This window comes from Oncorhynchus keta, chromosome 21 (assembly GCF_023373465.1).
Source record: "Oncorhynchus keta strain PuntledgeMale-10-30-2019 chromosome 21, Oket_V2, whole genome shotgun sequence".
NCBI classification, from domain to species: domain Eukaryota; kingdom Metazoa; phylum Chordata; class Actinopteri; order Salmoniformes; family Salmonidae; genus Oncorhynchus; species Oncorhynchus keta.
In genome coordinates this window covers 33,685,592-33,708,719 of record NC_068441.1, presented here as the reverse complement: position 1 = coordinate 33,708,719, position 23,128 = coordinate 33,685,592, and the positions used below count along the sequence as shown (strand labels likewise).

The window sequence follows — 23,128 nt, the reverse complement described above, 5'->3', positions numbered from 1 at the left end:
TCATTGAGATGTCCTCTGTGTTATATCACTGTCATTGAGATGTCCTCTGTGTTATATCGCTGTCATTGAGATGTCCTCTGTGTTATATCACTGTCATTGAGATGTCCTCTGTGTTATATCACTGTCATTGAGATGTCCTCTGTGTTATATCACTGTCATTGAGATGTCCTCTGTGTTATATCACTGTCATTGAGATGTCCTCTGTGTTATATCACTGTCATTGAGTTGTCCTCTGTGTTATATCACTGTCATTGAGATGTCCTCTGTGTTATATCACTGTCATTAAGATGTCCTCTGTGTTATGTGGCTGTCATTAAGTTGTCATATGTGTTATATCACTGTCATTGAGATGTCCTCTGTGTTATATGGCTGTGTTATTGAAGTGTCCTCAATGTGTTCTCTGCCTCCCCAGATCACAGAGCAGCAGCTCCGGCAGACCAACGACCGCTTCAAGGCCTTCCTCAACGGAGACACCCAGATAGTGGCTGACGAAGCTTTCATCAACGCAGTCCAGAGTTACTATGAGGTACAGTAACATAACCTCTCTCTACTGCCACAGACCCATAACCTCTCTCACTTACTCTTTCACCTACTCTCTCGCTCTCTCACTTCTCTCTCTTTTACTCACTTACTCTCTCTGTCTCTCTCACTTACTCTCTCTGTCTCTCTGTCTCTCTCTCTCTCTCTCTCTCTCAATCCCATAGTATTACTACCAGTCCAGAGCTACTAGGAGGTAAACTCTCTCTTCTATCTCTCTCTCTGTGACTAACTTGCAGTCTTCACCCCCTGGGCCCAGTTTTTCAAAAGCTATCTGATCGGATTTCCACAATCAGATAGGATTAAATGCATAGAAATATAATGAATAGAACAGACATTCAAGTCAGTGATATGCCCGTTCTATTAATTCTATTTCTATGCATGTAATCCTATCCGATTGCATTTTGAAAAAACGTCGGCCCTGGAGTGTGTCATAGTCTTATAATACTATGAGATAACCTAACAGGGTTGTGTGCTCAGCCCTGTGGCTACGCATGACTCCAACTCAATCATCAAGTTGGCCCGATTACCAACAACAATGAGACAGCATCTAGGGAGGAGGTTAGAGTCCTGGTGGAGTGATGCCAGGTAAATAACCTCTCCCTCAACGTCAAAAACAAACAAAGGAGTATGGCGTCAAATTGATCTCTAAAATCGAGCGCGTGCGAAATTATGTTGTTGAGCAAGATGGAACATCATTGAGCAAGTAAACACTGAGTCAAGAGAGCAGAGGATGCGTCCTGTGAGCAGAAGATGAGTGCTGCGAGTGCATAGACCAGTTGAAAGCACAGATATTTGGCCAAGACCGAGAGGATGGGTCCCACAAGCGCACAGTGTCGCGATCTTCCTCCTCTTCATCTGAAGAGGCCTGCTCGCCTCCCTACCACTGAGGAAGTACAGTTCCCGCTCAGCCCAGTCAAAACTGTTCGCTGCTCTGGCCCCCCAATGGTGGAACAAACTCCCTCACGACGCCAGGACAGCGGAGTCAATCACCACCTTCCGGAGACACCTGAAACCCCACCTCTTTAAGGAATACCTAGGATAGGATAAGTAATCCTTCTCACCCCCTCCCCTTTTTAAGATTTAGATGCACTATTGTATAGTGACTGTTCCACTGGATGTCATAAGGTGAATGCACCAATTTGTAAGTCGCTCTGGATAAGAGCGTCTGCTAAATGACTTAAATGTAAATGTAAGAGGAGAGGCGAGAAGGATCAGAGGACCAAAATGTATGTGTTCATGATGAATGTTTAATTAAAGAAAGAACTGAACACAAAAACAATAAACAAATAAAGACCGTGAAGCTATAATGAGACCTGTGCTGACACAAGCAACTAACATAGACAATCACCCACCAACAAACAGTGCAACCCAGGCTACCTAATATGATTCTCAATCAGAGACAACTAATGACACTTGCCTCTGTTTGAGAACCATACTAGGCCGAAACATAGAAATCCCCAAATCATAGAAAAACAAACATAGACTGCCCACCCCAACTCACGCCCTGACCATACTAAATAATGACAAAACAAAAGAAATAAAGGTCAGAACGTGACACACAGGCCAAACTTGAGAGCTTGCAAGTGTGACTTTGAGTGAGCAGAACATCATTGCCGCAGATAAAAAATAAACATTTTGGAATAAAAAAATACAGAACCGTAAGCAAAGAAATGTTGTTCAAACGTGAAAAATGTATTGGAAAGCATCAAATTGTCTTCCAACAATAGGCATGTCTGTTAAGTTTTCACTCTCAATTTCTCAAGTGGCTCTCTCTCAGGTCTTGGCACCTTTGGGTTTCAATGTCTTTTTTTCTTTCGATTGGATTTCAGGCTGGTCGGGGCAGCAGTCTTCTTGAGTGCATTACTTCAAACAGAGGAGCTTCAGAGCCATCTGTTTAGCTTGATAGCCCGCTTGAACAGGAAGCACTGACCGACTTGGGAAACACATCTTCAACATGATACATAAGCAGAGCAATTGGGAAATAAATTCTAAAGCTATACTATACTTTTAGTTGAGTGGAATCTACTTGCTAAAGTTTGCTAGCTAACTAATTACTTGTTAGCCACTAACGTTTGTCTGTAAGATGAAAAGCAGACAGTCTACTCTAGCTAAGTAACACCATAGTCCATCACTATATAATAGTTTCTCTTCACTTTTCCACAAAGTATCTGGTAGGTTTTTGCTTGATATGAGGGAGTTAATGTATCAAAGAATAATTGGATTATGGACATAATGTGGATGTGATCTAACAGGTTCATTCATCACACACTAGGTCCTGGACATCATTTAACATAGCTAAATATAATGATTCCATTGCTGGGAATAACATGTGGATACACACATAATAAGGCATAATGATGATACCATTGAAAGAGAAGAAGGACCAGGAGGGTAGTTCAGAGAAAGTGTAGGAATTGAGATGATGTAATAAGGTGCGTCTCGGTGAGAGGTGTATGAGTCAGGCGCAGGAGAGCAGGGATTTTTGAGAAGCGTGGTTAATATACACTGCTCAAAAAAATAAAGGGAACACTTAAACAACACAATGTAACTCCAAGTCAATCACACTTCTGTGAAATCAAACTGTCCACTTAGGAAGCAACACTGATTGACAATAAATGTCACATGCTGTTGTGCAAATGGAATAGACAACAGGTGGAAATTATAGGCAATTAGCAAGACACCCCCAATAAAGGAGTGGTTCTGCAGGTGTTGACCACAGACCACTTCTCAGTTCCTATGCCTCCTGGCTGATGTTTTGGTCACTTTTGAATGCTGGCGGTGCTTTCACTCTAGTGGTAGCATGAGACGGAGTTTACAACCCACACAAGTGGCTCAGGTAGTGCAGCTCATCCAGGATGGAACATCAATGCGAGCTGTGGCAAGAAGGTTTGCTGTGTCTGTCAGCGTCTTGTCCAGAGCATGGAGGCGCTACCAGGAGACAGGCCAGTACATCAGGAGACGTGGAGGAGGCCGTAGGAGGGCAACAACCCAGCAGCAGGACCGCTACCTCCGCCTTTGTGCAAGGAGGAGCAGGAGGAGCACTGCCAGAGCCCTGCAAAATGACCTCCAGCAGGCCACAAATGTGCATGTGTCTGCTCAAATGGTCAGAAACAGACTCCATGAGGGTGGTATGAGAGCCCGACATCCACAGGTGGGGATTGTGCTTACAGCCCAACACCGTGCAGGACGTTTGGCATTTGCCAGAAAACACCAAGACTGGCAAATTCGCCACGGGCACCCTGTCTCTTCACAGATAAAAGCAAGTTCACACTGAGCACATGTGACAGACGTGACAGTCTGGAGATGCCGTGGAGAATGTTTTACTGCCTGCAATATCCTCCAGCATGACCGGTTTGGCGGTGGGTCAGTCATGGTGTGGGGTGGCATTTCTTTGTGTGCTCGCCAGAGGTAGCCTGACTGCCATTAGGTACCGAGATGAGATCCTCAGAACCCTTGTGAGACCATATGCTGGTGCGGTTGGCCCTGGGTTCCTCCTAATGCAAGACTATGCTAGACCTCATGTGGCTGGAGTGTGTCAGCAGTTCCTGCAAGAGGAAGGCATTGATGCTATGGACTGGCCCGCCCGTTCCCCAGACCTGAATACAATTGAGCACATCTGGGACATCATGTGTCGCTCCATCCACCAACGCCACGTTGCACCACAGACAGTCCAGACCAGGACTTAGTCCAGGTCTGGGAGGAGATCCTTCAGGAGACCATCCGCCAGCTCATCAGGAGCATGCCTAGGCATTGTAGGGAGGTCATACAGGCACGTGGAGGCCACACATACACTACTGAGCCTCATTTTGACTTGTTTTATGGACATTACATCAAAGTTGGTTCAGCCTGTAGTGTGGTTTTCCACTTTAATTTTGAGTGTGACTCCAAATCCAGACCTCCATGGGTTGATAAATTTGATTTCCATTGATAATTTGTGTGATTTTGTTGTCAGTACATTCAACTATGTAAAGAAAAAAGTATTTAATCAAAATATTTCATTCATTCAGATCTAGGATGTGTTATTTTAGTGTTTTCCTTAATTTTTTTGAGCAGTGTATTTAGTCCACCAACACAAACATGGCACAGACGAAAATCCCAAAACTTTGCTCTCGAAGAATCAGAAACTCGTGCCAACACACGGAGGAACAACCACAGTTCCGACACTTACATACACGTTCCTTAATAGTGAAAACAATAAAGAAACTTGTGCAAAACACATGGAGGAACAAACTGAGTTACGACACTTACATACACGTGCGTAATTGTGAAAACAATAAACATCAAAGATAATCGAGCGCAAATACACACAAGCTTAATCCCGCACGAAATAAGGCAGGCAACAGGTGCCCTATATACACACAGAAATGAACGCAAATGAAACCAGGTGTGAAAAGGAACACAGACAAAACAACCAGACAAGGAAAAAGGAATCGGTGGCGGCTAGTAAACCGGCGACGCCGAGCGCCGCCTGAACAGGGAGAGGAGTTACCTTCGGTAAAAATCGTGACAGATGAAAGCAGTAACCAATATTTTGGATATTTACTGTATTAATCCCAAGGGCATACATGCATCACATGTGGGATTTTTACAAATTATATGGTGACATGAAGGGGAGAGCTAAATACTTATGTACTACAATACATAACGAGTGCCTAATAGAATTTAAACTGAAATTATATGATTAACCAGCTAAACTCAGGTCAACGTGTTATCATGGTACACACAGCATTCAAAGGAGGACTGAGGACAAAGCAACGATATGCATTCACCAAACATTTAACTGAGGACAGCAGATTTGTTTTATAGTAACTGTCTGATTGGGAACCACAATTGCCAATCAAATTACAGTCTCAAATTATTTCAATTTACCATTGGAAATTTTATTGAGCACAGGCAGTAATATAGGAGTCGAATCACATGAGGAGTCTGATCAGTTCAGATGTTATCAGCAAGCCAGAGCCATCTGTGGAAAGAGCACAAATTGAGCAAAGTTATACGTGCAAACGGATAACAAACGTATCATTTGACATAAGATTCCACCTAAAACAATAACATGACCTTTGTCGCAATTATTCTCAACTCAACTCCTGTCACTTCCTCTCTACTCTGACTGTGTGTGTACTGATGTCTGGTCAGAGTGTGATTTAGTAAGTAAAAGTTTCAACCTAGGGCTGAATATATCACGCAGGTCGCCGGCCTACGTCAGAATCTGGGGAAAACGCAGAGTAGAATGTTTACATTTTCTACTCCGGTGGCTGGACGGCGTTCACACTTGTTGGATGCATCTTCGCCTTGTTGTTTGTCGTTATCCGACTGGTCGGTGTTGCCTGGATCTCCCCCATCTGATAGCAGAGTAGAAGGAGCACAGCAAGTGGAACAAGGCAATCAACAATGGTCATAAGCCGGAGACAGCAGCCTCCCGCAAAGCAGTCTACATTCCCAACGAGAGGCCCGGAGCAGATACAAACAACGAATAGTTTCGCCGTCCTGGGGCCTGATTTTCCTGCACCTTCGTCGCTGGGGGTGCCTGTGTCAGCGGCCGCAGTGCCTACTTCCCTGCTCTGGACTAATCGGGGCTTATCCATTTGTCGGAGGCCTGCACCAGGCACCAGGGGCAACTGGCTTAAGTCATCCTACCTCTCACTCATCAATAAAGGGTTCCCAGCTGTGATTTTAGGCAGTTCCATGGTAGGAATTGTGACTGTTCCTGGTGCAAAAACATTGTCCTATGCCGGAGCTTGAGTAAATTACATTACTAAGCTGCTCCCACATGTACTACGACAGGTCATGGACATCGGTTCTATCATAGTCCATGTGAGTTTTAATGACATTGTGAAGGGTAGGTCTGAACAGTTGAAACTGGATTTTAAAGAGCTTATTGACTCTCTGCTAGACACTAACAAAAGACCAATCATATTTGGCCCTGTGCCCTCTATGAATCGTGCCATTGGACGCTTTATCAGGATTCTTTCTCTTCACAACTGGCTATGTGATTACTATAGCTCAATGGGTGCAACTTTTGTTGACAATTTCGATACCTTTTGGAAACAAAACATATTTTGTAAGGAGGATGGGATCCACAAAAATAATTTTGGTTTGTGTATCCTTTCGCAGCATAATAAGGCTGCGTTGAGACAATGACTTATCAATGACCCAAGCCCAGCTCAGCTTATCCCTACCATTATGATGCAGAGTTCTCATAATGCTTCAGAAAATGTACAATGTAAGTAACCTAATTTATGTCCCCCTAACTGCCTGGAATGCCATTGCTGATCCTACAGCTATAGTATGCAGTAATCATGTGCCTATGAACCAGATTTACACTGTTAGCACTGAGGCGGTGTGCCCTAGGAGGAAGTCCACTGTGTGCAGCTTGCCCTGCACTAACATACAGTAAATCACATATCTACTCCAGCTAAGCTTTCCAGTAAAGCAATGAAAATAAGTAAGCATCCCAGAAGAAAAGTGCTCAAAATAGCCCATATCTTTCTTAAGAAACAAGGTTCATGAAATCAATCATTTGCTAGTAACAGATGTCATTCATATTCTGACACCTCTGAAACTCACTTAGATAATAACTTTAATGATACAGTAGTAGCAATACAAGGTTAAAACATTTTTAGAAAATATAGAAATGCCAATGGTGGTTTCACGGATCCCTCCGTAACTTTCATTACACACACCTGGCCCCTATTCCAAGTGATTAGTAATTGTATAAGTGTGTTCTTTGTTCTCCAGTGTCCTGTCGATTATTGTTACAATGTCCGTTGGTGCGTGTGAGTACATGTGCTCTGTATTTTGGGCTTTCGTGCCATTGTGGATTGCGTAGATGATTACAGATCTCGTCCCGTGTGTTAATCATTGTGCGCTTGTGTTATTTATTTTAGGTACTCCTCCCTTCAGGTGGAGGTGACGCTGTTAATATTCAGAACCACATTCCTGTAAAGATTAGAGAGGATCTCATGTTTAATACTGTTGAAGTAATATGGCTACAGGTTCATCTGCCTCACCTGAAGGCCATTCTTGGGGGGAGCTGCTATAGACCAAGTGCTAACTGTCAGTATCTGGATAATATGTGTGAAATGATTGATAAGGTATGTGATATCAAGAGAGAAGTATATTTTCTGGGTGATTTAAATATCGACTGGCTTTCATCAAGCTGCATACTCACAAAAAAGCTTCAAACTGTAACCAGTCCCTGCAACCTGCTTCAGGTTATCAGTCGACCTACCAGGGCAGTTACAAACAGCACAGGAATGAAATCATCAAAATGTATCGATCACATCTTTACTAATGCTACAGAAATCCAGATACTAGGAAAACCAAAGTTCCAAAGGCTGGGCCTAATATAGTGTATAAGAGGTCATACAAAAAGTGTTGTAGTGATTCCTATGGTTATTGATGTAAAGAATATTTGTTGGTCCTCGGTTTGTAGTGACTGAGCAAACAGACACTGCACTTGACACATTTATAAAATTGGTTATGCCAGTTACTAATAAGCATGCATCCATTAAGAAAATGACTGTAAAAACTGTTCAATCCCAGTGGATTGATTAGGAATTTAAAAATTGTATGGTTGCGAGGGATGAGGCAAAAAGAATGGCAAATAAGTCTGGCTGCACAACCAATTGGCAAACGTACTACAAATTGAGAAATAATGTGACTAAACTGAATAAAAGAAGAAGAAACTACACTGTTACAAATATAAATTACATAAATAATGATAGTAAAAAGCGCTGGAGCATCTTAAAGAACATTTTGTGAACAAAGGTAAACTCAATAGATATTGTCAATTACTTTAATGATTTTTTTCATTGGCAAGATCAGCAAATTTAAGCATGACATGCCAGCAACAAATTCTGACACTACACTTCCAAGTATATCTGACCAAATGATGAAAGACAAGCATTGTGATTTTGAATTCCTTAAAGTGAGTGTGGAAGATGTGAAACAATTATTGTTGTCTATCATCAATGGCAAACACCAGGGTCTGACAACTTGGATGGAAAATTACTGAGGATAATAGCAGAGGATATTGCCACTTCTATTTGCCATATTTTCAATTTATGCCTACTAGAAAGTGTGTGCCCTCAGGCCTGGAGGGAAGCAAAAGTAGTTCCACTACCCAAGAATAGTAAAGCCCCTTTACTGGTTCAAATAACAGACCAATCAGCCTGTTACCAACCCTCAGTAACCTTTTGGGAAATGTTGTGTTTGACCAGATACAAAGCCATTTTGCAGTAAACAAATTGACAACAAACTTTCAGCTTATAGGGAAGGACATTCAACATGGACAGCACTTACACAAACGACTGAAATTCATGATAAAAAGATTGGGGGGCTGTTTTGTTAGACTTCAGTGCTGCTTTTGACATTATCGATCATAGTCTGCTGCTGGAAAAACATATGTGTTATGGCTTTACACCCCCTGCTATATTGTGGATAAAGATTTAGCTATCTAATAGAACACAGATGGTGTTCAGGGCAGCTGTAAAGTCTCTTACTTTTTTCTATATTATTAATGACAGAGTAAAGCCAATGTATCTCCTGTATGTATACAGATGACTCAACGCAATACACGTCAGCTACTAAAGCGAGTGAAATGACTGCAACACTTAACAAAGACCTGCAGTTAGTTTGAGTGGGTGGCAAGGAATAAGTTTGTCCTAAATGTTTATAAATGAAAAGCATTGTATTTCGGACAAATCATTCACTGGCTCTTGGATGTACACAGAGAGCTAATATTAATAAATATGTAAGTCAGTCTCTCCTGGCTCAAAGTGGAGGAGAGATTGACTTCGTCACTACTTGTATTTATGAGACGTATTGACATGTTGACACCCATGCATACCCCACAAGACGTGCCAAGAGGTCTCTTCACAATCCCCAAGTCCATAACAAACTATGGGAGGCGCACAGTACTACATGGAACTGTATTCCACATCAAGTAACTGATGCAAGCAGTAAAATTAGATAAAAAAACAGATAAAAAAATACACCTTATGGAACATCAGGGACTGTGAAGCAACACAAACATAGGCACAGACACATGCAAACATGAGGTGAACTGTACCAATCCACATAGGCACAGATAACATACGCACTATACACACATGTACACATGGATTTAGTACTGTAGATATGTGGTAGTGGTGGAGTAGGGGGCCTGAGGGCACACAGTGTGTAGTGAAATCTGTGAATGTATTGTAATGTATAAACTGCCTTAATTTTGCTAGACCCCAAAGTAACATTAACCCTTAAACGTAAGAGGTAAATAACGACTCTGCGAACTAGTCAGTTCAGTCCATGAACCTGGAGGTTGACTCAGATGCCTAACGGAGCCTAAGAATGAACGGAGGTTAAGTAGTCCCCCAGATGAGCAGGTCGAGTTCGTGCCCTCATAGGCCGTTCTTCAGCAACCCCGCTTGTGGCTCTGGCCCTTGGGCAGCCCACGGAGGCTGGGGCTCGTGTGGATGTAGTGGAGGAGGTCCATCAGGTGGCGTCTCTGGCCTGTAAGTCAGCTTTGTGGGCATATGTGTTCTTTGAGGGGCTGGTACTTTTCTGAGGTGGCTGGCGTGCCAGCGTGATCCATTGCTCAGCATGAGGTGGCGTGCCCCAGTTGACCTGCAAGGGGTCCGACCAGAATGAGGCCATTTTGTTGCATCGCTGAGGTCATCGGGCTCAGACGCAGTCTGACACTTGGATGATTGGCTTCTTCACCCTGTGCGCCTTGTCGAAATGCTGTTTTAATGTTCTTTGGTGCCTGGTCACTGCCTGCTTTTCATAGGTGCGCATAGTCACCGGTTCTGCTACTCTCTGTCTTCTGAGTCTGTCCAGTGGCAGTTCCATCTCATAACCTAGCAATTAGAGATTCCGGGGAGACCTGTGTTTTTGTGTGTTTGCTTTCTCTGTAGTGCATTGGTGTTTGGTTCAAAGCGGTTTGGAACGTGCACCCCTGGACCAGCTTCTGGGTTGTAGTAGGCCGCAAGGATGTGTTTGATTCCCTTGTCGCTGAGATAGGAGGAGAACTCGTCAGAGGTTAGCTGGGCCACATTGTCTGTGGTGAGGGGTAGGCCCCACCTTGTGAACAGGCTGTCTAGCACTTCTGGCCACTTAGAGTGGAGGTCATATGCCACCACCAGGAAGCACTGATGGCGAGGGACTGCGTGCCCATGGATCTCGCCACAGATGTCCAGCTGGATGTGCTTCCAGGGGCAGGACGGCCACGCGAGAGGCTGCAGGGGGGTTCCCGTTTTCCCACTGAGGAGGCATGCAGCACAATCTCTGACCAGGGCTTCAATGTCGTGGTCGGTGCCTTCACTATGCCAGTGACCTTCGTGGCCATTGATAGAACATGTTCACGCAGACCACTCGGGACCACAGTGCAAAACCCTCAAGAGACACAGACTTCTTCCCAGCAAGAAAGTTTGTGCTTCACCCTGGTGAAAGTCACCAACTCTCCCGGCACACGTGCTGGCCGTCCAGTGCATATGTAGGTGTGCAGGGTAGACCGTGTGGGATCCTGTTCCGATGCTTGCTTCAGCTCCTCCAGTGAGACGGCTGACTGAAGGGGAGAGTAGTGCATTTGTATGAGCTCTGTTTCATTGTCGTCTGGCAAGACGGTCGGAGTAGGAGCATGAGAGAAGGTCTGCCACCACGTTATCCCTCCCCAGAGTGAACTTCAGCTGATAGTCATACTGTCGGAAACGAGGTTGCAGAATATGTCTGACAGCGGTAATGCTGGAACGTGTCCCGGGCACTGTTGGTGGCCACATCACCTCCCTCAGAACTAGTAAAGATTTCCAGGTTCTTTCAGAGGGGCTACAGCACAATCTATAGAGAGGACAGAAAAATACTGGAGATGGAATTAGATTTAGCATGGAGTGGAAGGGCTAAATTAAAATCCCTGTAGCTCAAATTGTTATGGAAGTGACAACAATGCATTATTTATGCAAAAGTCTTAGTTGTGTCTAGGCGTTTATTAGTGTGTGGGAACTAACCGAGTCAATGGGTGTATATGAGGACTGGACATCACTGAGTGCAGAGTAGAGGGGCAGGCTCAGACAAACACTGTAGTCCATCCCTGCCTAGAAACTCTGGTATGAGGAGACGAGAGAGAGAGAGAGGTCACAAAACACTGCACTAAATCACACACAAGAAAAGTGTAACACAAAACACAGGCCTGTAATACAGGGTGTATACAGACTTAGAGTAGACTCATGTACACATGTATATCCTACACTACACACTTGCATATACAGACCCATTACTCACTCTCTTACATGCAACAAACATACAGTACACAGACAGAGAGAAAAGGTGTGTCTTTACTGTGATCCAGGGTGGAGGAATATCATCTAGTTGTCGTCATCAGGCATGTTGTTTGCACAGCGGCTGTTCGTTGAGATCACACTGGGATGTATCACGGTTATCAACACCTCCTCCCACTGAGGAAGGTGGAGGGATACATACAGTGTGTGCTGAGTTGTGTAAGGCACAAGATGAGTTAGGGAACTTCCATGACCCCAAAAGCCTTAGAAGAAAGTTACGTCAAGGTCAAAGGTGACTCAGAGGTCCAAACTTGATGTCCTCTGCCTCGTAGGTGTAGTGCTACAGGGCAATGAAGTGGAACAGAACCTTGACTCCACCTTCAGACATATGTTCTCCATACAGACACTGACCTGTCTCCTGAGAACAACTGCAGTGATGGAGAGAGTAAAAATATGATGTCTAGAAATGTCAGAGTTCAATTGGAGTTGAAAGGTTTTAACATCTTATTTTAAAAAATGTAATTTCACCTTTATTTAACCAGGTAGGCCAGTTGAGAACAAGTTCTCATTTACAACTGCGACCTGGCCAAGATAAAGCAAAGCAGTGCGACAAAACAACAACAACACAGAGTTACACATGGGATGAACAAAAGTACAGTCAATAACACAATAGAAAAATCTATATGTGTGCAAATGGAGAAAGGAGGTAAAGCAATAAATAGGCCAATAGTAGCGAAGTAATTCAAATTGAGCAAATTAACACGAGTGATAGATGAGCAGATAATGATGTGCAAGAAGAAATACTGGTGTGCAAAAGAGCAAAAAAAGTACATAAAAACAATATGGGGATGAGGTAGGTAGTTGGATGGGCTATTTACAGATGGGATGTGTACAGCTGCAGCGATCGGTAAGTTGGTCAGAAAGCTGATGCTTAAAGTTAGTGAGGTAGATATAAGTCTCCAATCAGCGATTTTTGCAATTTGTTCCAGTCATTGGGCAGCAGAAAATTGGAAGGAAAGGCATCCAAAGCAGGTGTTGGCTTTGGGGATGAACAGTGAGATATACCTGCTGGAGCGAGTGCTACGGGTGGGTGTTGTTATGGTGACCAGTGAGCTGAGATAAGGCGGAGCTTTAGTCACCAGTGGGTCTGGTGACTAATATGTAGCGAGGGCCAGCCGACAAGAGCATGCAGGTAGCAGTGGTGGGTGGTATATGGGGCTTTGGTGACACAACGGATTGCACTGTGATAGACTACATCCAGTTTGCTGAGTAGAGTGTTGGAGGCTATTTTATAATTGACATCGCCGAAGTCGAGGATTGGTAGGATATTCAGTTTTACGTATGTTTGGCAGCGTGAGTGAAGGATGCTTTGTTGCGAAGTAAGAAGCCGATTCTAGATTTAATTTTGGATTGGAGATGCTTAATAGGAGTCTGGAAGGAGAGTTTACAGTCTAGTCAGACACCTAGGTATTTGTAGTTGTCAACGTATTTTAAGTCAGAACCGCCCAGAGTAGTGATGCTAGATAGGCGGGCGGGTGCGGGCAGCTATCAGTTGGAGGCCACAGAAGGAGTGTTGTATAGCATTGAGCTTGTTTGGAGGTTTGTTAACACAGTGTCAAAAGAAGGGCCAGATGTATACAGAATGGTGTCGTCTGCGTAGAGGTGGATCAAGGAATCAATCACCTGTTGCAAGAGCAACATCATTGATATATACAGAGAAAATAGTCGGCCCGAGAATTGAACCCTGTGGTACCCCCATAGAGACCGCCAGAGGTCCGGACAACAGGCCCTCCAATTTGACACACTGAACTCTGTCTGAGAAGTAGTTTGTGAACAGAGCGAGGCAGTCATTTGAGAAATCAAGGCCGCCGAGTCTGTCGCTAAGAATACGGTGATTGACAAAGTCGAAAGCCTTGGCCAGGTTGATGAAGACGACTGCACAGTACTGTCTTTTATCAATGGCGGTTATGATATCGTTTAGGACCTTGAGCGTGGCTGAGGTGCACCCGTGACCAGCTCGAAAACCAGATTGCACAGCAGAGAAGGTATGGTGGGATTCGAAATGGTCAGTGATCTGTTTGTTAACTTGGCTTTCAAAGACTTTTCAAAGGCAGGGCAGGATTGATATAGGTCTGTAACCTTTTGGGTCTAGAGTGTCACCCCCTTTGAAGAGGGGGATGACCGCGGCAGCTATCCAATATTTAGGAATCTCGGACGATACGTTTCATTCAAGGTAATAGTGCATTTTAAGACTGCTGCTGAACTATGAACTATGGATAATAATTTAGCCAAATAAGTGATCATATACTATTTGGGACTGAGGCGGACTCTACCAATCCACGCCACTCGTCAGCCAGTATGGCTCAGTATTGAACAGACTGCTTTCATTTCATTCCCAACCCTCATCGTGGAAAGCTATCCTATAGGTTTTCACTTCATCCCTAACGTAACCTACTTGTACACATTCAGTACAGAACCATCATCTTTATAGAACAATCCTTCTAACCAAAGTCAATAACGTCATCCTCTCTCCGTGACAAATAATAACAATGCCTCCATACAGCGTCAAAACAATCAGTACCACTAATGATTAAGGTATCTGGGTGATTGATAGTAGTCATGGGTACCTGCAGGAAGTCCCCAGAGTGATGTGCATAAAGGAGAGGTACATGGAACAGAGTGGACTCCTGTATCTCCTATCTCTGTCAGCTAAGCAGAGAACAACTTCCCACCATATAGTGACGGTAGGCCAGCATGGAAAGAGGGATGGAGAGAGAGTGTCACGTGTGCTCCCCAACCCGGCCTATAGGTCACCAGGCTGCTCGTTATGGCGCACACCTGTCACCATCGTTACGCGCACCTGCGTGTCATCACTCACCTGGACTCCATTACTTCCCTGATCACCTGCTCTATATATGTCCCTCCCTTTGGTTCCTTCCCCAGGCGTCATTGTTTCTGTTTCATGTCTGTGTGTTGTTTCTATTTTGTATTATGTTACGTTTATTTATTAAAACACTCACTTCCTGAACTTGCTTCCTAACTCTCAGAGCACTCGTTACAGAAAGATGGTTATTCTCTTTTATTATAACTGCACATAAACTGACAGAGTAAATGTAATATTTTTTATTTCAAATAGACTGTATCTCATAGAATGCAGTTAGCGGTTTATTGGTTATTTAGTTTGGAGTTTGATATCTCTTGACTCCCCCTCACCCAATCTCAATCCAAGGGCATCTTCCCCAGAAAGGGGCTTCCCTGTTTGTTCTCACCCTGCCTCTCCCTCCTTCGCCACTCCTTCCAAGTCATGCTTGTCTTCCAAGTCCTCCTTCTCTACCAACCCCTTGTTAACTTAGCTAGCTAGCTTCAATGCTCTTGGTTAAAAGATACTGGTAATTTATATATGTGGTTAAATGTTAGCTAGTTAACTTAGCTTTCCTAATCAATAACTTGCTTAAATAAGATTCTCTACTGAAAAATTATAGGGTTGACCTTTTTATCATTGGCCATCGTCTCACCATCACCTTGCCTTTCACCGTCAAAATCTGGTTAGAGAGCAGTCAAGCTGTGATTGGTCAAGAAACCTGACGAAATGGAGAACGCCACAGCGGTCTAAGGCACTGCATCACAGTGCTTGAGGCATCACTACAGACCCGGGTCATCAGCAACCGCTGAATAGCATAGCGCCACAGTCAAATAATATGACTAAAAATATTCATATTCATGAAATCACAAGTGCAATATTGCAAAACACAGTTTAGCCTTTTGTTAATCCACCTGTCGGCTCAGATTTTGAAATTGTGCTTTACAGTGAAAGCAATCCAAGCGTTTGTGTAAGTTTTTTGATCGCATGACAAAACATTAAGTACACTTGGTATCAGGTAGCTTTGTCACGAAAATTAGAAAAGCAATCAAATTAATTGTTTACCTTTGATGATCTTCAGATGTTTTCACTCACGAGATTCCCAGTTACACAACAAATGTTCCTTTAGTTCCATAAAGATTATTTTTATATCCAAAATACCTCTGTTTGTTTGTCGCGTTATGTTCAGAAATCCACGAAAATTCCAAATAATATTCATAATGTCCACAGAAACATTGATAGTCAATCCTCGGGTTGTTTTTAAAATATATATTTGATAATATATCAACCAGAGTGTAGGTTTTTCAATAGGACAGGGAGAAACAATGTCCGCTTTACTCTGTTCCGCAAAACTCACTCTGAGAGCCCCCACCTATCCACTTACGCAATGTGATCTTTTTCGCTCATTTTTCAAAATAAAAGCCTGAAACTATGTCTAAAGACTGTTGACACTGGTTGATATGGTTGATATCCCTTTAAATGGAGGATAGGCATGCATAGGAGCAGAGAGGTTTCAAAATAACAAGCACTTCCTGATTGGATTTTCCACAGGTTTTCACCTGCAAAATCAGTTCTGTTATAATTCACAGACAATATTTTGACAGTTTTGGAAACTTTAGAGTGTTTTCTATCCTAATCTGACAAGTATATGCATATTCTAGTTTCTGGGGCTGAGAAATAGGCAGTTTCAAATGGGTACGTTTTTTTAGCCAAAAACGAAAATATTGCCCCCTACACGCAAAAGGTTAAAGACTAAGTCCATATTATGGCAAGAACAGCTAAAATAAGAAAAGACAAACGACAGTCCATCATTGCTTGAATGCCAGTCAATCCGGAAAATTTCAAGAGCAGTCGCAAAAACCATCAAGCCATATGGTGAAACTGGCTCTCATGAGGACCGCCACAGGAAGACCCAGAGTTACCTCTGCTGCAGAGAATAATAATAATAATAATAATAATAATAATATATGCCATTTAGCAGACGCTTTTATCCAAAGCGACTTACAGTCATGTGTGCATACATTCTACGTATGGGTGGTCCCGGGGATTGAACCCGCTACCCTGGCGTTACAAGCGCCATGCTCTACCAACTGAGCTACAGAAGGACCACCTAGAGAATACGTCCATTAGAGTTACCAGCCTCAGAAATTGCAGCCCAAATAAATGCTTCACAGAGTTAAAGTAACAGACCCTTCTCAACATCAACAGTTCAGAGGAGACTGTGTGAATTAGTCACATGCTCTGAATACAACAGGTTAAACAGTTATATAGACTATATACAGGGGGGTACCCGTACAGAAGTCAATGTGTGGGGACAGCGGTTAGTTGAGATAAAATGTACATGGAGGTAGAGTTATTAAAGTGACTATGCATAGATGATAACAACAGTGAATGCAGCGGTGTAAAAGAGGTGGGGGGTGGGTGGCAAGGAAAATAGTCTGAGTGGCCATTTGATTAGATGTTCAGGAGTCTTAAGGCTTGGGGGTAGAAGCTGTTTAGAAGCCTCTCAGACCTAGACTCTCCGGCACCGCTTGCCGTGCGGTAGCAGAGAGAACAGACTATGACTAGAGTGGCTGGAGTCTTTGACAATTAGGGCCTTCCTTTGACACCGCCTGGTATAGATGTCCTCGATGGCAGGAAGCTTGGCTCCAGGCACTACCCTCTGTAGTGCCTTGCGGTCTGGAGGCTGAGCAGTTGCCATACCAGGCAGTGATGCAACCATGCTCTCGAGGGTGCAGCTGTAGAACCTTTTGAGGATCTGAGGACCCATGCCAAATCACAGTGCTCCTGAGGGACAACAGGTTAAACCATGTTATTTGTTGACTATGTGGACACCAAGGAACTTGGCTACCCTGCTCCACTAAGCCCCTCGATGAGAATGGGGACGTGCGGTCCTCTTTTTCCTGAGTCCAAAATCTCCTTTGTCTTGGTCACACTGGAGGTAGAGTTATTAAAGGCCCGACTATGACCTCCTCCCTATAGGCTGTCTCGTTGTTGTCGGTGATCAGGCCTACAACACTGTGTGTCATCGGCAAACTTAATGCTGGTGGTGGGGGCCTGGTTGTGCAGTCATAGGAACAGGAGTACAGGAGGGGACTGAGGACACTCCTCTGAGGGGCCTGTTGAGGGCCATTTGATTAGATGTCCAGGATCAGTCTTAAGGCAAAGAAACACTACTAAAGGACACCAATAATAAGAAGAGACTTGCTTGAGCCAAGAAACACGAGCAATGGGCATTAGACTGTTGGAAATCTGTTCTTTGGTCTGATGAGTCCAAATTTGAGATTTTTGGTTCCAATCGCCGCGTCTTTGTGAGATACAGAGCAAGCGAATGGATGATCTCTGCATGTATGGTTCCCACCATGAAGCATGGATGAGGAGGTGTGATGGTGTGGGGGTGCTTTGCTGGTAACACTGTCAGTGATTTATTTAGAATTCAAAGCACACTTAACCAGGTTGGCTACCACAGCATTCTGCAGCGATACGCCATCCCATCTGGTTTGCGCTTAGTGGGACTATCATTTGTTTTTCAACAGGACAATGACACAACACACCTCCAGGCTGTGTAAGGGCTATTTTACCAAGAAGGAGAGTGATGGAATGCTGCATCACATGACCTGGCCTCCACAATCACCCAACCTCAACCCAATTGAGATGGTTTGGGATGAGTTGGACCGCAGAGTGAAGGTAAAGCAGCCAACAAGTGCTCAGCACATGTGGGAACTCCTTCAAGACTGTTGGAAAAGTTGTTGTTGTTTAACTACATCAGTTGTGAGTTGTTTAACTACATCATTTGGTTACTGCATAATTCCAATTTGTTATTTAAAAGTTTTGATGTCGTCACTATTATTCTACAATGTAGAAAATAGTACGAATAAAGAAAAACCCTTTAATGAGTAGATGTGTTCAAACTTTTGACTGGTACTGTATGTATATACTGTATTCCCATCCTAATATACCTACTACTGCTCATACCATTTTCTTTCCAGATTATATACTGTCTATACACACCAGTTATTTATACTCTGGATTCTGAGACATGCTCACTCTAATATATCTGCTCTGGTTGTTATTTGGACTTGTTCCGTCATTTCTTCATTTCTTGTTTAGATTTTTTGATTATTTGTCTATTTACTGCACAATTGGAGCTAGAAATATAGGCATTTCTCGGCACTTGCTGTAACACCTGCAAGTCTCACAATACTCACCACCAGTCCTCTCTCTGGCTCTCTCTCTCTTTCTCTTTCTCTCTCTGTTTCTCTCCCTCCCTCTCTGCTGTAACACAATGCTGTAACTCAACCTATCAATTTGACATTTCATCTGTCAACAAATCAAACTGTCAAAAAACGCTTGTTAACTGAACCATTAGAATCATGTTCTCTTTTTCTAAGGAAACCACTGTTATGTGTTCTAATCTTGTGTATGTTTCCTATGTGTTGTGGTGGGGAGATAGTGTTGGTAGTCAATGTGATAGGCCAGGCTCAATAGCTGTCATATGCTGCTCTAACTCAATTAGCATAGAGATGAGTCTCATAAAAATACCCTACAGCTCCCTCTGTCTCCCGGGACCTGTTATGAGAGCTTCTCCTATGAATCAAAATCCAAGCAACGAAAGAGTTGACATACAGTCTGTCCGTGTTGTTGAAAACGGAGTGGCAGAGTTGAGAAGTTCTGGCGCCGACAGAGATGGCCGCCTCGCTTCACGTTCCTAGGAAACTATGCAGTATTTTGTTTTTTTACGTGTTATTTCTTACATTGGTACCCCAGGTAATCTTAGGTTTCATTACTGATAGAGGAATTCTATATTCCTGTATGTTTTATTGCCAAAATCAATTCGCACTCATTTCTATTTCATTAATGAGTTGTAAGTTCATTAATTATGCATGAAGTAGATTGAGACCAGTCTTAAAAGCCAAAGGTAAACAGCGTTTATTACAAGAGAGTACTAAATGCTTACACACATTTCCACAGGTTATAAACTGAAAATGACGTCAGCGTTTTCCAAAGTTCCATTTCACAAGCAGAGGGGCCCTCTAGCTCTTGAGCCTTCGCGTTATCAGCACGAAGTCAAGGCCAGTCAGCATAAATCAACATTCTCGACAATCTGGAGATGGCCCGTTCCCACCACCTGGAGATTTGTACAACTGAATGAACTAAGGAACAGACCTTCATTGTTACTAAACTCCTGACTACATTATATACAATTGGGAAAGGGGGCAAGAGAGAAAATTCACATGTACAGTACATTATAACATTTGGACTAGTCAGTTCTGATTGGAATGTATACATAATTAGTCATTTCAACCATAATTTCCTCTATCAATTACATACAGTCGGGAGGAACTACTGAATATAAGAGCAACGACAACTCACCACCATTACAACCAGGAATATGACTTTCCCAAAGCGGATCCTGTGCCTTCCACCCAGGACAATGGATTGGAACCCAGCCGGCGACCCAAAACAATGACGCTGTAAAAGGGGCAGACGAAGCAGTCTTCTGGTCAGGCTCCGGAGACGGGCACATCGCGCACCACTCCCTAGCATACTACTCGCCATTGTCCAGTCTCTTGACAACAAGGTTGATGAAATCCGAGCAAGGGTAGCATTCCAGAGAGACATCAGAGACTGTAACGTTCTTTGCTTCACGGAAACATGGCTCACTCGAGAGACTCTATCGGAGCCTGTGCAGCCAGCTGGTTTCTTCACGCATCGCGCCGACAGAAACAAGCATCTTTCTGGTAAGAAGAGGGGCGGAGGGGGTATGCCTTATGATTAACGAGACGTGGTGTGATCATAACAACATACAGGAACTCAAGTCCTTCTGTTCACCTGACTTAGAATTCCTCACAATCAAATGTTGACCTCATTATCTAACAAGGGAATTCTCTTCGATTATAATCACAGCTGTATATATTCCCTCCCAAGCAGACATATCGATGGCCCTGAACAAACTTTATTTGACTCTATGTAAACTGGAAACCACATATCCTGAGGATGCATTCATTGTAGCTGGAGATTTTAACAATGGTAATCTGAAAACAAGACTACCTAAATTCTATCAGCATATCGATTGCGCTGCATATCAAGGCTGCAGGCCCAGACTGCATCCCTAGCTGCGTCCTCAGAGCACGCGCAGACCAGCTGGCTGGTGTGTTTACGGACATATTCAATAAATCCTTATCCCAGTCTGCTGTTCCCACATGCTTCAAGAGGGCCACCATTGTTCCTGTTCCCAAGACAGCTAAGGTAACTGAGCAAAACGACTACCGCCCCGTAGCACTCACTTCCGTCATCATGAGGTGCTTTGAGAGACTAGTCAAGGACCATATCATCTCCATCCTACCTGACACCCTAGACCCACTCCAATTTGTTTACCTCCCCAATAGGTCCACAGACGACGCAATCGCAAATACACTGCACACTGCCCTAACCCATCTGGACAAGAGGAATACCTACGTGAGAATGCTGTTCATCAACTACAGCTCAGCAATTAACACCATTGCACCCTCCAAACCCGTCAACAAGCTCGAGACCCTGGGTCACGACCCCGGCCTGCGCAACTGTGTATTGGACTTCCTGACGGGCCGCCCCCAGGTGGTGAGAGTAGGTAACAACATCTCCACCCCGCTGATCCTCAACACTGGGGCCCCACAAGGGTGCGTTCTGAGCCCTCTCCTGTACTCCCTGTTCACCCACGACTGTGTGACCATGCACGCCTCCAACTCAAATATCAAGTTTGCGGACGACACTACAGCGGTAGGCATGGTTACCAACAACGACGAGACGGCCTACAGGGAGGAGGTGAGGGCCCTCGGACTGTGGTGTCAGGAAAATAACCTCACACTCAACGTCAACAAAACAAAGTAGATGATTGTGGACTTCAGCAAACAGCAGAGGGAGCACCCCCCTATCCACATCGACGGGACAGTAGTGGAGAGGGTAGTAAGTTTTAAGTTCCTCGGCGTACACATCACGGACAAACTGAATTGCTCCACCCACACAGACAGCGTTGTGAAGAAGGCGCAGCAGCACCTCTACAACCTCAGGAGGCTGTAGAAATTTGGCTTGTCACCAAAAGCACTCACAAACTTCTACAGATGCACAATCGAGAGCATCCTGTTGGGCTGTATCACCGCCTGGTACGGCAACTTCTCCGCCCACAAGCGTAAGGCTCTCCAGAGGGTAGTGTGGTCTGCACAACGCATCACCGGGGTTAAACTACCTGCCCTCCAGGACACCTACACCATCCGATGTCACAGGAAGGCCATGAAGACCATCAAGGAGAACAACCACCTGAGCCACTGCCTGTTCACCCCGCTATCATCCAGAAGGCGAGGTCATTACAGGTGCATCAAAGCAGGGACCGAGAGACCGAAAACAGCTTCTATCTCAAGGCCATCAGACTGTTAAACAGCTACCACTAACATTGAGTGGCTGCTGCCAACATACTGACTCAACTCCATGGAAATTGATGGAAATTGATGTAAAAAATGTATCACTAGCCACTTTAAACAATGCCACTTAATATAATGTTTACATACCCTACATTACTCATCTTATATGTATATACTGTACTCGATACCATCTACTGCATTTTGCCTATGCCGTTCTGTACCATCACTCATTCATATGTACATATACTTTATCCCGTTACACTTGTGTGTATAAGGTAGTAGTTTTGGAATTGTTGGGTTAGATTACTCGTTGGTTATTACTGCATTGTCGGAACTAGAAGCACAAGCATTTCGCTACACTTGCATTAACATCTGCTAACCATGTGTATGTGACAAATAACATTTGATTTGATTTGAGATACAGAGGGACAGAAAAATAAAAACCTCATCCTTAGTGCTGCTCGGGGAGTCAGTGAGTTAGTGTCTTGCTGTTGGTCTATGAAGCCATCTCTCGTATAGTGAGATTGAAGTGGCTGCTCTGTTGCTTTGGCCTGAAATCCAGGGACCTGCTGTGCTGTGTGTGTGGGGGGGAATGATAGATGAGATGATGCAGAATACCCATATAGGGGATTTCTTATTCTTTCCTCCTCTATCCTCCTCTTTCGGATACTTAGAGCCCCCATTCTATACGGTCTACATCAGGGAACCTCAAGTAGATTCAGCTGTGGGCCAAGTTTTTCTTGAGTGGATGGTCACGGGTTTCAGAACATAATTATACATCATTTGTAGACTTCAACTTGACCGCAAGAAGCCCAAACAGATATAATATTTGACTAAAACATAATAATTTCAAACCTTCCTTACATTTGTATTCGATCACATACACTGAGTTTACAAAACATTAGGAACACCTGTTCTTTCCATGTCATCGACTGACCAGGTGAATCCAGGTTTAAGCTATAATCCCTTATTTATGTCACTTGTTAAATCCACTTCAATCAGTGTAAATAAAGGGGAGGAGACAGGTTAAATTAGGATTTCTAAACCTTGAGACAATTGGG

The 23,128-nt window shown here is 43.8% G+C and overlaps 1 protein-coding gene across 10 annotated transcripts in view; it reads left to right on the top strand.

Annotated features, from left to right (window-relative positions):
• The window catches only part of LOC118376045 (calcium-dependent secretion activator 1-like), a 226,190-nt gene that overhangs the window by 40,752 nt on the left and 162,310 nt on the right, over nucleotides 1-23,128 (top strand). For all 10 annotated transcript variants that reach the window (XM_052473737.1, XM_052473735.1, XM_052473734.1 and 7 more), the window contains exon 2: nucleotides 413-526. In XM_052473737.1, the coding sequence (XP_052329697.1) occupies nucleotides 413-526 (114 nt within the window). The remainder of the gene's footprint in view (nucleotides 1-412; nucleotides 527-23,128) is intronic.